At 61.6% G+C, this 15,561-nt stretch overlaps 1 protein-coding gene across 3 annotated transcripts; it reads left to right on the forward strand.

The window, feature by feature from the left end:
- The first annotated feature begins 7,340 nt into the window (after window positions 1–7,340).
- On the forward strand, window positions 7,341–15,356 carry SPDEF (SAM pointed domain containing ETS transcription factor). Of its 3 annotated transcripts, none has more exons than XM_051809005.1 (7): window positions 7,341–7,853; window positions 11,862–12,335; window positions 12,513–12,710; window positions 12,806–12,853; window positions 13,297–13,437; window positions 13,534–13,693; window positions 14,499–15,356. In XM_051809005.1, the coding sequence occupies exons 2-7, from the start codon at window positions 11,888–11,890 to the stop codon at window positions 14,512–14,514; spliced, it is 1,011 nt and encodes a 336-aa protein (XP_051664965.1). In that variant the 5' UTR covers window positions 7,341–7,853; window positions 11,862–11,887; the 3' UTR covers window positions 14,515–15,356. The 3 variants fall into 3 exon arrangements, with proteins under 3 accessions (XP_051664965.1, XP_051664963.1, XP_051664964.1); XM_051809003.1 differs by having other exon boundaries at window positions 7,341–7,458; window positions 7,769–7,853; window positions 13,534–15,354; XM_051809004.1 differs by having other exon boundaries at window positions 7,342–7,458; window positions 13,534–15,355.
- Window positions 15,357–15,561: the final 205 nt, after the last annotated feature.

Below are 15,561 nucleotides of genomic sequence, written 5' to 3' on the forward strand. Positions count from 1 at the left end.
ACAGCAGGAGGTCTGTGTCGTGTCCCAGTTTGGAGGGGGATGTCTGCTGTGGAGAAAAGGATTTCTGGGTGCTCTGCTCCCACTGCCAGCCCCAGGGCGATGCACAACTCTGCAGGAGGGAGGGAGAGACCCTCAAACCTCGGGGCTGGGGTAAGCCAGACCCTTTTCTAGGAAAGTATCCCTCAGGATGGGGGTTTCAGCCTCCCCTGGGGCCAAGTCCCTTGTGCTGCTGGTGTGGAGCAGCCGGGCTCAGCAGGGTCTGTGCAGCACTGGCTTTCCAGGGGGAAACACAGCAAGAACTCACGTTCCTTGTTATCTAATCTGCTGCCTTTTCCCTCCTCGTTGTTTGCCATGGCTGGGTTTCCTCAATTAATTGACAGCTGCAGGCTGGGCTGTGACGTCAAACTGCAGCAGTGAAGCCCCAGACCCAGGGTGGCACTGGAGCCCCTCATGCCCCCGTGAGCCCAGCGGGGCAGTGACCCTTCTGGTAGGTGGCAGTGAGAGGTGCCTGAGGACTGGCACTGCTGTGGTGGGCAGCAGAGAGGGTCCCTGTCCCCAGCAAGACCACAGGAATGTCCCAACCATGCTCAAGGGACACTTCAACCCGTCCTGTCCTGCCTTGGCCCTGGTGTCCCTGTGCTGCACTAACTGGGGCTGTTGGTGGCCAGAACAGAGCTTGGCTGGATTCTGCAGGGAGTTGGGCAGTCGTGGCCACTGCAGCCACTGCCTTTCCAGCCACCTGGGCAAGTGCCCATTGCTTCACCTGCCCCAGGAGAGGGGGCCTGGGCAGCCCTGGGCTCGTCCTTGCTCCCCATCACAGGACTGAGAGCTCTCTGTGGTGGCTGGTGAAGGTGTAATGTCATCTCCTTCCTGACCCCCTTGTGGGTGTCCCTGCCTGCTACCCCAATCCTCCCAGGCCTGGCAAGACATGGCAGCAGCCCTAAAGCATCTGTGCCTGATGCCATGGTCTGCAGTGGGATGCTCCTAAACTACGGCTTTGGAGCATCCTGGTTTGTCCATCTTGTTAAGGAGGTGGTGAGTGGGGGCTGACAGTGTGTGGGTGCCTCCCTGAGCAGGGGACCCTCCTCAGGAGGAGCTCAGCTGCTCTGCCTTGCCTGCGGGGACCAGGCTGGGAGGAAGCAGGTGACAGTGCCTGAGAAGCAGGTTTGTCAGAATTTTAAAGGGATCTAAATCAATAGCGATAAGGAAACAATTATTTAAAGAGCAAACAAATGGAAACTGCTAAATGTACCTTTTTTATTTTTTTTTTTGCTGGTGAAGGGTGCAGGGCTTGCAGGGCTGGTGCTGCTGAGTGCCGGGAGGGGTCCCTGCTGGGGCTGGGGCAGGGCCTGCCCTGGGGAGGGCAGTGAGGGACATCACTGCTTGCTCAGCCCAGCCCCAGCCAGCCTGGAAATGAGCCTCACAGGACAAAGTGTTGTTTCATCCCACCAGGAAAAAGGTTTTATGGGTCATCTGGAAATGCTAATCCTCAGGTGAGCCCGTTGACAGTGTCACAGCGTGTGCTGGGACAGTGTCAGCAGGGGCAGGGACAGTCCCAGAGTGGCTGCAGGGACGTGTCCATGTGCTGCCTTCTCCCCTGGCTGCAGTTTCAAGGGGAAGGAGCCGGGACTGGCTGCTGAGGCCAGGCAATCCCTGTGTTTGCTGCACCTCCTACATGGAGCTGGAGATCCTGCTTGGGTTTGTGGCAGGGCCAGGCTGCAACTGGAGCCCATCCCTGCTCCATGGGGAGCCGTCCCCCCGCCCTGCCCGGTGCTGGGGTGCTGGTAGAGGATTCCTGTTCCCCCAGCCAGGCCTGTGGCTGTCACCACCGGGGCTTTGTCTCAAAGGGCAGCTTATTCCCATCCTTCCTCTCCCATGGCGTTTTCATCGGCTTTTGGTTGAGGATTAGGCACGTGTTGACAGAACAAACATTTTGCTGCCCTCAAAATCCACTGCTGAGGAGAGAAGCGATGTCCTTGCTCTGCCAGTGCCTGAGCCAGCCCCAGGATGAGGAAAGCCAGGATGGGGAGAGCTGGGATGGGAAGAGCTGGGCTTGGGGCCGGGACAGCCCTTCAAGGGGAACACGGAACCATTTCGGGTCACATCCCACACCAGGGCCAGAGCTCTGGCTCTCTGCTCCCTCACAGAGCATTAATGACTTTGTGCTTTAATATCCTGCCCTGAGAAACCAGGGATGCCACAAGGAATGCTGCCTGTCTCCGGCAGGGCTTTGGCAGGTGCTGGGGCTCAGGTCTGTGGGGAGCTCTGTGTCCCCCCTGCCCAGCTCCTGGTATCTGTCACAGCTCCCTCCTCCCCAGACCAGGCTCCAGGAATAGTGGCTCCTCACGGTGTCTGGGCAGCTGAGGAGACCAGGGGTACCCATGAGCTGCCCCCAGGGTCATGTGTTTGTCAGGGAAAAGTAAATCCCTCCAAGCTCTGAGGCCAGCCCAGGGCCTGCGCAGTGGGGGAAGGCAGAACATGTGGGACCTCATTTGGGGTCCTGCCCCTCTCCCACACCATTTTTTCCCTATGTGAGCCCCCAGGTCCTGGCTCCTTGCTGAGCCCCCAGGACGAGGTGCCTGAGCTGGGCGATGCTCACCGGAGTGACACGTTTCCTTCGGAGCCGGGTGAGTCACGGCTGAGTCATGGCTGGCTCTGCAGCCCCAGGGGACCCACAGCTCCATGGAATGCTGCAGGATGTGAAGCTGCCTCGTCCCTTGTGGGGTCCCTGCCCTCTGTACAGGGGGGCACAGGGGAGTCCTCCCCTCTCTGCTCCCCTGGGGCTGCAAATCTGGCTCAGCAGGTCAGGAGCAATAGGAGGGGAATGCCTCTGGTCACCCTGCAGCCCTTCACCTTCCAGCCCCACCAGCTCTTACTTTGAGCTGAGACGGGGCTGAGTGTGGGTTTTGTGGTTGCTTTTAGGGTCTTTCCTCTGGGGCAGAACCTTCTGCAGGCTCTCCTGGGCTGGACAGCACAGGAACCAAGGGTAAACCACTGCCAAGAGCCTCCCCTGCTCCTGGGGCACCGCGTGCTGCCCCAGCGTTGTGTGTCCTCAGGAGAGCAGGAGCTGCCCGTGCCTCCCGCTCCCCCCCGGGCTGCTCCCCTGCCCAGCGGCTCCCACACTCCCTGGGCTGACGCTCCGTGGGGCCGTTATGCCCGAGGATCGTTTTGCATGTGGGGAGAACCAGCGGCAGCAGAAGAATGAATTTGCATTTCTCAGTGGCACCCAGTGTGGGAACCGAAGCCGCGGAGGGTTTCGCTGCCACTCGGCCCGCGCGGGGCTGTGTGAAAAGACAACATCCCGTCTGCTGGCACCGGGCCCGGCCCGTCTCACCTGGCTGCCCGTGTGTGCCTGGGAACGGCCCCGGGCCCACAGCACAGCCAGGCCCTGCTGGCCCCGCCGCCCCATTCCCGGTGTGCCGGCGGGATGAGGGTGATGGTGAGCAAACAGGAGTGCGGGGCCTGTGGGACTTATTTTGGGGGTTCTCTCGTACTGGGTGTGATCTGGGGTTCGTGTGCTGATGCAGCAGCTGCATGAAGAGCCCAGCGCAGGATCCTTCCCCGCACAGGGGGTTTCCCTCCTCTGCACCCCAAATCTCTGGTGGCAGTGACAGTGTGGGGGGAGCCTTGACCTTTCCTCACCCTGCGGGGAGCGGGACACGCCCAGCCTGCCCTGAGCCCTCTCTTCCTGGCACTGCCATGCGACCCACAGCCATTTCCAGGCTTTTAATCTCAAGAGACAAAAGCAGGAGTTTAACGCAACTGGAGGAAGAAAAGAGCAGGGCTTTGGGCAGGGAACAGCAAACACAGTGGTGGATCTGCTGCTCCCGCGACCTCCCCTGCGTCACCCGGGTTTGCACTGGCAGTGCTTGGCCCAGCTGGGAACCCAACCCGGGGGGTGCTGGGGGAAGTGGGGTGGCCAGGGTGGAGAGCTGGTAGTCCAGTGGCCGGGCTGAGGGCCCTGCTGCCACCATCCTGGCATCTTCACCCACCTCCAGCTTGTCTTTCCTCAGCTGCCATCCCAGGTCCAGCCAGGCTGCAGAAGGGACTGTGACACCCCAGGGCCAAGCACTGTCCACCTTCTGTCACCGTAGGGTGTGAAGGAGCCTTTGCATGGGGCCAGGTGAGCACCTCTGTGTCCGTGCTACCAGTGTGGAGCAGACATCCACCCTTGCACCCCTGCACGGAGTTGGCTTCTACAACACCCCCTCTTTGCACCCTCAAGGGCTGCCCTGGAGTGCAGGTGACACCACAGTCCCACCTGCAGCAGCCCAGGAGCACCAGGAGCCTCAGGCAGTGGGGATGGGATGTCAGGGCAGTGGCCAGGACCCGAGCAGGGCTGTAGTGCAGCAGTGGGGACCCAGTTGCAGAGCAGGGTCAGGAGCCCTGTCCCCTCTGTCAGGGTGGGGGCCGCAGCAATAACGTGGCTGTTTGCCCCGAGCACACACAGGGCCCTGTAAACGGGGTTTATGGCAGCAGCTGGGAGATGGAGGAGCTGGGGGGGTAATAAAGAGGAGCGGCCCTGCTCGCCCTGGGGCTGCCCGGGAAGTGGGAATGTCTGATGGGGTGAGGAGGAGTCTGAGGGCATGCAGGTAGTCTTGGCTCTGGAGCAATCCCAGCACCCTCCTCGGTAGATCTGCACGGGGTCATTGCACCATAAAAAGTCCCTCTGTGCACACCTGTGGGTTTCTGCACTCGCACTCCCTGCCCTTGGGTAACTTTGGGCTCTGTTGCAGAGCACTTGTCACCTCCCAGGTCCCTTCCAAGGGGTGGGGGGGATGTATTAAAGGTACTTCAACCATTTCAACCATTTCCAGTCTCCTTGGGCTGCAGAAAAGCCTGAGTGTGCCCATCCTGCAGCCTGAGAGTGGGGATTCACCCTGATTCAGCATCGCCCTGAGGCACAGCCATGGGGTGCAGGATGTGGCCTCAGAGGGACCCCGGTTCTGCACAGGGACCACCACTGTCCCCAAAGGCTGTGTGGGAACTGGAGCAGAGGAAGTCCCACCACTGCAGGGGACCAGGAAGCACAACTGCGTGTGGGGACAAGTCGGGCTCCGTGGTCTCTGTGGTTTGTGCAGTGACATCAAGGGCCTTCAATAGTTTTATTATATGTGACATGGCTGCTTATCTATTATTCTTGTGATGGAGCCAGAGATTAGTTGTGAGCAGATGGGCAGAGATTCTTCCAGGCTGATTCATGAGTAGTTTCTCCGTGTCTCCTCTCTGGCCACGTTCCCAAGCGTTCAGAAGTTTCATGGCAAAAGGCACCGGAATTGGAGCCGATGAGTTGACAGGGAGGACAAGGAAAAGGCACTGAAAACTGTGCACAGGGGGCAGAAAAGCCAGACTTCGTTTCTCTCTTTTGCTGTTCCTCAGGTGTTGCAATCTCTCCTTTCCCTGGTTTGCATGTGCAAGCAGAGCTGTGCCGAGCTGCGATTGCGAAAGGCGGCGGGGAGAGCCCGGCACAGCCGGAGCCGGTGACACCCCGGGGCTGGAGAGGTGTCATTTTGGGGCCTTTTGCCTGGTTTTGCAGTGCTGTGCTGCCTAGCTCTCCCTGACCCCAGAAAAGCAAATGTTTTTCCCTTTAATCTCTTATTCTTATCAAGATCCCGGTGCTACTGATAAGAGGAGCAGGGAAAGCTCTTTCAGACTGAGGTGTGAGTTGGGCAACAGGTTCCTGGACAGCCCAGGATGATGCGGGCCTGGGATGCTCCAGAGCAGGGACCAGGGACTGCTGGTGCATCCCCTCTGCCTGGTGACATCTTGCCCAGTGTCCCCAGTTGTGCTCTCCTGCCTCCCTCGGGTGCTCTGGTTCGGTGTTTGCTCTGGTGAGGTTGTAAAGAAACCCAATAAACGAGGGTGACCTGGAGGTGATGTCACAGCAAATCCAGCTCTCAGAGCCCATGCAAACCATAACCTGCTCCCCAAATGTGCCCCTCACACAGCCTGGGCGTGGGGCAGCAGCACAGAGTGGCCGCAGGAAGGGTGGGATGGGCGCTGTGGCTTCCCAACATGGCTTGTGTGAGCCTGGTGTAGAGTTCACCCGTGATCTCACCCTGCATCCTCAGTCTCCCTGGCTGAGACACCTGCATTCCCATGCTCTGGGGGAGGTATCCATGCTTGGAAGGCTGCAGCCCTGGGGCTTTGCTGGGATGCTCCTGCCCCAGGTGCCCTCAGGAGATGGTGGGGTGGGACACAGGAACAGGTTTGGGTGCCTGTGGGGCCTTGCCCAAAGCAGAGGATGCTCCAAATGAGGGGGGGGGGGCTCTGCTATGGCTGCCAAGAGTCAGGAGCACTGAGGGGGGACACTGGGGGGCCTGGAATGCCCTCCTGGCTGTGCCACATCCCCATCCCACGTGCCCAACCCCTGGCAAAGCCTGACCAGGGACTGGTGGCTTCCCAACACAGCCACTTGCCCAGGGGTCCCCCCGTGTCCCCCACAGCCACTGCCACGTGTTCCAGGCTGTGTTTACCAAAACAGCTCCACTGGGACATGGGAGCCCTGATCCGGGGGGAGCTTTCCCCACGATAAGATAACATTGAGGAGTTTCTAAGGGAGGTAGAAACTCCTGGTGCTGCCGATAGCAGCAAAGGCCTTTCCCAGCACCCGGGCTGGGGTCGCCTCCCCCCGGGTTTTATTTTCCTCCCAGCAAACATTTCCCATGGATGGCTTATCGGCCCTGCTCAGGGCAGGGGGGTCACCAGCTCTGCCACTCCATGGGCTGGGGACAGGCCCCTGGGATGTGGTGACGTGGGGCCGACCTGAGCTGCACCGTGGGTGTCTGTAGTGGGGTTTGGTCTGACATGGGTATTTAGGGCACGGGGGAGTTGGATTTTAGCAGCGCTACGTGTGTGGGAGAACCGCCTGAACTGCCCTGCCTGCTTCATGTGCTAAAAAAAAGACCATAAATACCAACTCGGTGTCTGTCTCGCTCAGAACAGCTTTTTCCTGCTTATGCCGGTGGAGACAACCTGGGCCCGGAGTGCTGCATGTTCCAGCCGTGCCCCCGTGCCCAGTCCCACCTGCAGCAGCAGGCACAGACCCCAGGCACTGGCCAGTGCCGTGTCCCCAGGGTGAGGAGGGTTTAGGTGCTGTCAGGGGCTCCCCTCACCCCCAGTGGCTCTGAGCCCTCTTGATCACAGGCTCTGTGACAAACCCCCGGTGGCTGCAGACCTTGGATAGGGGATGGTCCCAGGGTTCAGGTCAGGGATGCTCCCACCTGCTCTGGGAGCGGTGCCATGGCACAGGGCCTGGCCAGGGGCTCCCAGGCATCCAGCAGGTCTCTGTGCTGCAGGTCTGACTCCAGGAGGAGCCGTTGGTCTCTTCCAGGTCAGGCTGGAAGGGGTTAACGGTGGCCGGGTTTGCCCCGCTCCCCTCCCCGGGCCCATTCGGGTCTGAGCCCGGCGCCTGCCAAGGGTTAACCCGGCCCGGGCTGTTCAAACACCTCGGCTGAGGTAAGCGCCGCTTGTTTGTTCAGGTAAATAAGGAAGGAATTGGATATAATGGGCAAAGGAGGCTCTGGCTGAGCCGTGACACTCGCTGCCGGGTCCCCTCGCACGGCTCCGTCCCTCTGCCACCCTCGGAGCCGCCCGGGGTGCCCGGGGCCGGTCCCTGTCCCTGTCCCTGTCCCTGTCCCTGTGCCCCTCCCGTCGGTGTCCGCCCGGAGCCGATGTGGCTCAGCCCGGCCGTGCTGAGCCGGCGCTGAGCCGGGCAGGAGCTGCTGGACAGTGCCGGGGCCCCCCCTCGGGGCCATGCCCCCCACAGCCACCGCACCGAGCACCACGGGGATGGCTCTTCCCACCCTGCACCGGCACCCATGTGGATTGTGAGCTGCCCGCGCACCCTCGAGGTAAGACATGACCCCCCGGCTCCCAGTGCTCCATCAGCACCCACCCGACTCACCTTCCCTCCCTTCAGGGGCTCCCACAGCCCTTTCAGCACCAGTGTGGGGAGGACAGGGGGCCGTCGCATGTCAGCATCCCATCCCACAGTTCCTTGCACCTCCAGGTGCCATTAAGCCTAAACAGGGACAGGTTGTCCCTTGGCATGGGGTTCTGGCACTTCTTGGGATGGTGTCACCCAAAATTAAATGGGATTTGCTAATTTTGTGTCTTTGCGAGCCCCTCTTGCTCAAGCAAGGAGGGTGGGAGCCAGGACTCCCAGGGTGGCTCCTCCCAAGCCCACCCGGTACCAGCAGGGACCCTGAGGGTCCCACCAGCCCCTGTGCTGGCAGGGGCAGTGTCCTTGGGGCACCGTGTGACTGACCAGCAGCCGGGGCTCCTTAGGGAGTGGCCCAGGGCCCAGGTGGCCATCAAGGACATGCCAGCTCCAGGGTGTCTCTGTGCAGCTGAACCCCTTTTCCAGACTTGCACTGTCCCAGCTGCTCTCTTGATGGGTGTTTTTTTTGTCAGCCCTGAAGTCCCTTTGGCTGCGGGTCTGGTTTTCGTGGTTCTGCTCGGTTGGTGAAACACAAACGCGGCGCGGCTGCCAAGAACCCACAATACGGGCATTCTCCGGGCTGGCAGCACGGGGGGGAAGGGGCTGCTATAAATAGGGGCTCCCTGGCCCCACATGGGGAACACCAAGCTCTGCTGCTCACCTGGGGGACACCAAGCACCAGGCTTTGGTCAGGTCACTGGCAGGCTGTGCCTGTCCCTGCCACTGCTGTTTGCCTCCCTGTGCCGGTGCAGAGGGCAGCCTGACCCGGGGTGTGGGGACCCGTGGGGACACCTGGTCCCCATACCAGCAGCCATGCAGGTAATGGCAGGAGGAGCTGGGGGACCTTGGTGGTGTTGGAGGAGGCTGGTGGGGAGCTGAGGGTCCAGGACCCCTGGGATGGGCTGCATCCCTCCTGGCTGTACATTGAGGTGAGCCCAGGGCTTGCCCTGGTCCCAACCCTGTAACCACACAGCTACCAGAGCTCAGTCCCCAGGCTGTCACCTTCCCAGTCCCCCAGTGCCCTTCCCAGTCCCTGCCCTGGCTGTGGGGAGGTTTTGGCCAATCCTCCTCCCTCCACCCAGAGATAAGAGGGGTGCGTGGCACAGGGTTTGGCAGCCAGGAGGGACGTGGCACGGCTGGCACTGTGGGGCTCACAGGGTGGATGGGACGTTCTGACAGGACCCCAAATTATCAGCAGCCTCTGAGCACTCCTCTGGGTCCCTGCTGCAGCTCTGGCTTGTGCAGGGACCCCAGGTCCCTTTGCCTGCTTAATCCAGGCTGCTCTGGGCAGTCTGGGACAGCTCTGGGTGCCACATGTCCCTGGTTCCTCCTGGCACAGCACAGCATGTCCCTGTCCCTGTCCCTATCCCCAGCCTCAGCCTGGGCTGGAGCTGACCCTGAACCCTGGCCCTGACCCCCACCCCTGCTGCCTGGGAAGGGCTTTGGGAAGTGCCTGGGGGTTTGGGAGACATCCCGGGTGCCACAGGCAGCACCTCCTCGTACCCTGGGCCAACCCTGGGCCCATGGGGCTTCCCGAGCGCTCCGGCACAACCTGTTCCACCGCGGATTTGGTTTAATTAACGGACCCATTGTTCGAGGGGGGGGGGTGGGTGAATTTCTGATATTTATTTTTTTCTCACTCCCAAGGGCTGATCCCAGCACTGCACCACTGCTGGGGCCCTGAGCCACGGGGGGTTGCGTTTGCCAGGAGAGTTTGGGGTGACGTGGGGGGTCCTTGGCCCCATCCCCATCCCCCTTGGCTGTGAGATCCGTGTGGGGTTGGGTCCCTGCAGAGCTGCAGAGCTGAGCTGTGACCCAGCACCACCCACAGACCCGGGCTCACGCTGGCCTCGTGTCCTGGAGAGCGCAGGAGCCTCATCCCAGCCCTGCTGCCCCATCCCAGCCCTGCTGCCCCATCCCAGCCCTGCTGCCCCATCCCATCCTGTGGAGCTGGGGCCTCACTCAGCCCGTCAGCAACCAGGGAACCTCTACCAGGGCTGATGTAACACCCAGCACAGCCTCGTCCAGCTCGGGCAGGGAATGGGAAGGTTTTGGGAGTCCCATGAGGGTCAGTGCACTTGGGGCTGCCCCTCCAGCTCTTCTTTTCCAGGGGAAATGCAAAAAGGGAGAGAAGAGGAGAGGGAAACAGCCACCCAAAGCAGCTCCTCGGCACAAACAGGTCCCACCCATCCCGGCTGCTGGAGCAGGAAAAAGTCAAACAGTGGCCCCCGCCCTGAGAGTACAGTGCCCTTGGTGGGGCACGGCACGGGCTTTTGGGGACACTTCCCAGGGTTTGGGTCCCTCTGGTCCCAGCTGGGAGGAGGGGAGCAGGATGAGGCTGTCTGTCCTGCCATGTCCATGTACAGTTCCACAGCCCCGCTCTGCCGTGTGTCTGGTTTACAGCTGTGGAGGGCGGAGGATGCACCATGACCTCAGAGCACTGGAGGTGTTGGAGACCCCCATCCCCTCCCCAGACATCCCCATGGCCGGCACCCTGCAGCTGCACAAGCTGTTACCACTTCCCTTTTGTGCCAGGAGCAGCGTGGGGCTGGATTTAGGGCTGATCTCCTACAGCTCTTCTTTTAATCCCAACCCAATCAAGGAGAGCTTTGGAAGTCAGTGCCATCTCTCAGGGAAACTGTTTGGGTGGTGGGGGCAGCTCAGTGATCTGGGCACCCCTTCTCCCTCCTCCTCCTCTCTGCGGTGCCACGGAAACCGTTCAGGGACACAGATCCAGCTCTTAACCCAGAACCCCTCCCCAGGTCCCCGTGGGCTCAGGCTGCCGAGGGGCTGGTTAGGTGTCCATGGTTCCTCTGTGTTTTTTTGAGCTCTCCAGGCTTTTCCAAGGGTGAAGTGATGGGCATTTCCCCCTCGCTGGGGTTTGGAGCAAACAGGACACCCCATTTCCCTGACCAGTGCCCCCTGTTCTCCCTTCAGGGCTGCCTGGTTTCCTTAGGGGGGCTTGGCATGCTCCTTCCCCAGTGTCAGCTCTGTTCTTAAAGCTCCTTTTTCTGCTTTTAAACCACCAATTTTGGATGGTTCTTCCTTTTCTTCTTGTAAAATGCAATGCTGGAGGCAGAGGAGCTGGGCAGTGGCCTGGCCATGCCCATCACCAGCTTCTCCCTGGCAGGGGCTTCCCCTTCCCAAAGCCTCAGGATGGCTCTTGGGGAGGTTTATCCATGGATGAAGCCATTCCCTGGTGTTGCCATGGAAATTCAGCAGGTTCATCCTCTTCTCCATGGTCTCCAGGACTCCCTGCGTATGGAGACAGATGGGGACAGGCTGATTTTGGGCAGTTTTTCTTGCAAGAGAGTGAGGGTAATTGCAATTATCCTTTCTTGCAAGCAGAGTTCTCGTCCGGGGGTTGGCATTGGTGACCAAGGGCCCGGTGCTGCGGTGCTGGACTCGGGCTCACCGGGGAGATCTGGGGTCTGGGGGCTGCTGTGCTGGGGCACCCTCAGGTGGCAGCAGAAGGAGGGGTTTTCCATGCACAGAAATGTGTCCTTGTGGCTCAAGCATCCCCTATTACCCCAGGGCTGCCCTGTTCAGGTGTCAGGAGCCCCTCATCCCCTGCTGCCTCCTGCCAGGGCCTCAGCTCCAGCTGGGACTGAGCTGCTGCCAGCCTGGTGTGCAATCCATGGGGAGACCCTGAACACCCAGGGGGGTCAGATCCTGCCAGTCTGCTGTGCTCCTTCTCCCTGCCAGCTGGTGCTGCTGGTCCCCCCAGCTGAGGACAGCCCCCCCAGCCGTGGCTGACCCCAAGCCCGCACTCATCCCGAGGTTTGCAGGGCGCCGTGGGGCGACTTTGGAGGTTTTTTCATCTCTAACAGGCTTAGTTCCTCCCTTTGTGCCTGGCTGCTGGGCGGGAAGGCAGGAGCAGCGCCGGGCTGAGCTCTGCTCCTCTCTCCTCTCCGGGCAGGTTTGGAGCCGGTGCTGAGCGGAGGGATGGGCAGTGCCAGCCCCGGGCTGACCGCTCTGCCCCCCGGCCGCCTCGCCTGGCCGGACCCTGCGCCGCTGCCGCCGCCCCGGGACCCCGGACCCCGGAGCTGGGGCTGCCCGGAGAGCCCCAGCCCCCCCGGCACCCCCGAGCAGCCCCTGCCCGCTTTCTGCCTGCACTACTTCGACATGCTCTACCCCGAGGACGTGGCCTGGGCCACCAAGGGCGTGGGAGAACCGTCCCCTGGCGGCGCCCAGGGCGGGCGGGAGGAGGCGCGGAAGGAGCCGGAGCAATGTCCCATCATCGACAGCCAGGGCCTGGGGCTGGGGCCCGAGGGGGACCTGCAGGCCAGCCTGCCCCTGGAGGAGCACTCGCTGGAGCAGGTGCAGAGCATGGTGGTGGGAGAGGTGCTCAAGGACATCGAGACGGCCTGCAAGCTCCTCAACATCGCCGCAGGTGGGTGCCCCGGGCAGGGAGGGACGTGCTGGGGTGGGAGCCAAAGCCACGCTGCACTTTGGGGGCTGCGACCCATGGGGGGCTGGGGGAGCGAGGCTGCCCCCCAGGGAAGGAGGGTACGGCTCCTGGGGCTGCTGTGGGGGGAGCTGGCTGGCTCTGCTCACCCCCCACCTCCAGACCCCACGGACTGGAGCCCCGGGAACGTGCAGAAGTGGATCCTGTGGACGGAGCACCAGTACCGGCTGCCGCAGATCGGGAAGTCCTTCCAGGAGCTGTCAGGGAAGGACCTGTGTGCCATGTCTGAGGAGCAGTTCTGCCAGCGCTCGCCTGCCTGTGGTGACATTCTCCATGCCCACCTCGACATCTGGAAGTCTGGTGGGTGCCAGGGACTGGGAGGGAGCTGGGGAGGGTGGGCAGTGCAGGGCGTGCAGCAGGAGATGCCCTCCTGACCCCCCACTCCTCCCTTCCAGCCGCCTGGATGAAAGAGAAGGCTGCCCCTGGAGATGTAAGATACTGTGGTGAGTTCTGTGTGGGCTCGGCTCCACTGGCCCTACTCCTGCCTCAGGCAGGTCTGGGGTACTTTGAGGGGGTCCCTCCCTGCTTAATTGCAATTATCTGGCTCACTGGAGTGGCTGTTGCTGTGAGATCTGTGTGGTTACACAGATCTGCCCCAGAGCAGCCCCAGGGCTCTCTGCAAAGTGCAGCAAAGGGGGAATGGCCATGAGACCCTCGCTGGCCCCAGCCCACATCCCCTGCACCCCTGCAGGCTGTACAAGGCAGGACTGAGCTGTTCTTCCTGCTCCAAGATGAAGAGGAGAAAATGAAGATTCCAGACCCAGTGCCTGGTCCGAGTCTGGCACTGAGCTGGGGTTTCCCAGATAACACTCGTGCAGGTCCCTGGGATGGTGCACAACAGCGAGGTCTCCCCCTCCCTCCTCTCACCCGTCCCTTCCCCTGGCAGGGGGTGACTCCAGCTGGGCCGACAGCGAGGTGGACTCGTCCTGCGCCGGGCAACCCATCCACCTCTGGCAGTTCCTCAAGGAGCTGCTGCTGAAACCCCACAACTACGGGCGCTTCATCCGCTGGCTCAACAAGGACAAAGGTGTGTGGGGATGCTCGGAGGCCCCGGGGTGGGCACCGGGGGGGTGGGGAGCAGGCGGGGCTGCAACCAACCCCCCGTGCCCCGCTCCCCTCCCAGGCATCTTCAAGATCGAGGACTCGGCGCAGGTGGCCCGGCTGTGGGGCATCCGCAAGAACCGCCCGGCCATGAACTACGACAAGCTGAGCCGCTCCATCCGGCAGTACTACAAGAAAGGGATCATCCGCAAACCCGACATCTCCCAGCGCCTCGTCTACCAGTTCGTGCACCCGGTGTGAGCGGGACAGGCTGAGCCCCGGGAGGGACAGGGCACTCACTGCCTCCCTCTGCCCCCAGCCACAGAAACCCTCTGCCAGCACTGAGGGCCTCGGCTGGAGTGCGAGAGGCCCCCTGCCCCCAGGACCTGCTGGATACAGACCCAGAGACCCCCCATTCCCCAGCTGAGGGACCACCCCCCGTGCCCTGGTGCGGGGCAAGGGCTGTGCAGAGCCCTCATCTCCCCTGGCTGGGCTTGTCCCCCCTCCTCTCCTCCCCCCGGGTGCTGCCTGCGGGTGGCTTCGCCCCAGCCATTGTTCGGGGAGGACAAAGCCTGGGCATGAGCTGGGACAATGGAACCCGCAGGGACAGGGCACCCTCAGGGACAGGACCACCTGCCCCTGGCCGTGCTGGGGCCGCTGGCCAGACCCAATCCAGGCAGGAGCAGCCTGCCACTGCCTGCCATGGGAGCTGTGCCCCTGGAGACCACGGGCATCCCCTCGGGACAGGTGCACCCCCTTCGCTTTCCACTCCAGGACACACTTGGCTTCCCCTCTCTGCAGGGGTTTGGGGCTGAAAACGGGAGTTTTTCAAGGACCAGCTGTAAATGTGGGTGTGGGGCTGTGCACAGTGGGGATCCCCCGAGTTGGGTCCTCCACCTTTGGGCATGGGGCCACCAGAGCCCTCCTAAGATCCCAGGTCCTGTGCCCTGGCACAGGGCTTTTCCCTTGATTTGGATTTTATCTGGACTGCCTGATTCTGTGGTTTGTGAAAAGGGAGATGTCAGTTTGCTGTTTCCCTCTGGACAGTAAATCTGGATTGTGACCCACTGAGGCTGGACTGGGACAGAGAGCTGGGGATTGCTTCACCTGTGCCTTGCACCACAGTCAGAGTTACCTGGAGATGTTGATCTTTTATATTATAGGTTTTTTTATTTGTTTATTTACTTTTTGGTTTTGGCTGGCGGCGAATTGTGGTTTAGGTTCAAATGCCGAGGGGTGGCCCGTGCTCCCAGGGATGCTTTGTGGGAGCTTAAGAGGAAAAACACCTGGTTCTTGGTATTTTGTTTTTACCTTAAAAGAGCTGCCTGTGCTGGCTCCTGTCTTTGCCTCTGTTCCACCTGCTCCGTGCTGCTCACACACTCTGTGTGTGAGTCCTGCTCCCCATCCCGGCTGGAGGGATGGAGGGCAGCCAGAGGGAGGAGAGGAGTAGGGGAAGGAGAAAAACTGCCTTGGCTTCTGGAAAAGGGGATGAAAAAACAAATAATAGGGGGGGGGAAAGCAAAATGTGTCTTGTGATTTGCTCTGTGTGACCGACACTCCTGCAGCCAGTGCAGGGGCACCAGGAGGGTGGGCTGGGGGTGCCCCAGATCTGGTGGTGCCCCAGATCTCGTGTCCCTCTGGTGACCCCTCCAGGTGTCCCTCTCCAGGTCCTCTGCCAGGGTGGGAGAGGGCAGATGGTGGCATCAACTTGCTGTGCCAGGGCTTTCCCAGCCTCGGGGAGTGCTGGGTCAGGGCTGGTGCTGGGAATGGCCCCAAAACCTAACGAGCCCCCCAGGGGCTTCCCAAGGCTTTGTCTGGGAGGGGCACAGGAGTCCCCAGAGGCTCTTCCCCCCTCCCAAAGCCCCCAAGGACCCCAGCAATGCATCCGAGCCCCCCACCCCTCTGCAGCCCAGAGCCTGGGGGGGGAGTCACTACCTGGGGGTGCAGTGGCTGTGACTGTGCTCTCTGGGCTGCAGGGGGTCTGCAGCCCCCCAGCCTCCCCCAGGGGGGCACACGGCGGCAAAGGAGACCCCAGAGCCAAGGACGCGGACAGAGCTCGGTTATTTTCTCTTGCTGCTTTTTGTTGTTGTATCCACTGAAATACAATCAC

This window comes from Manacus candei, unplaced genomic scaffold, assembly GCF_025592945.1.
Source record: "Manacus candei isolate 608988 ecotype Guabito, Panama unplaced genomic scaffold, ASM2559294v1 h1tg000073l, whole genome shotgun sequence".
NCBI lineage: Eukaryota > Metazoa > Chordata > Aves > Passeriformes > Pipridae > Manacus > Manacus candei.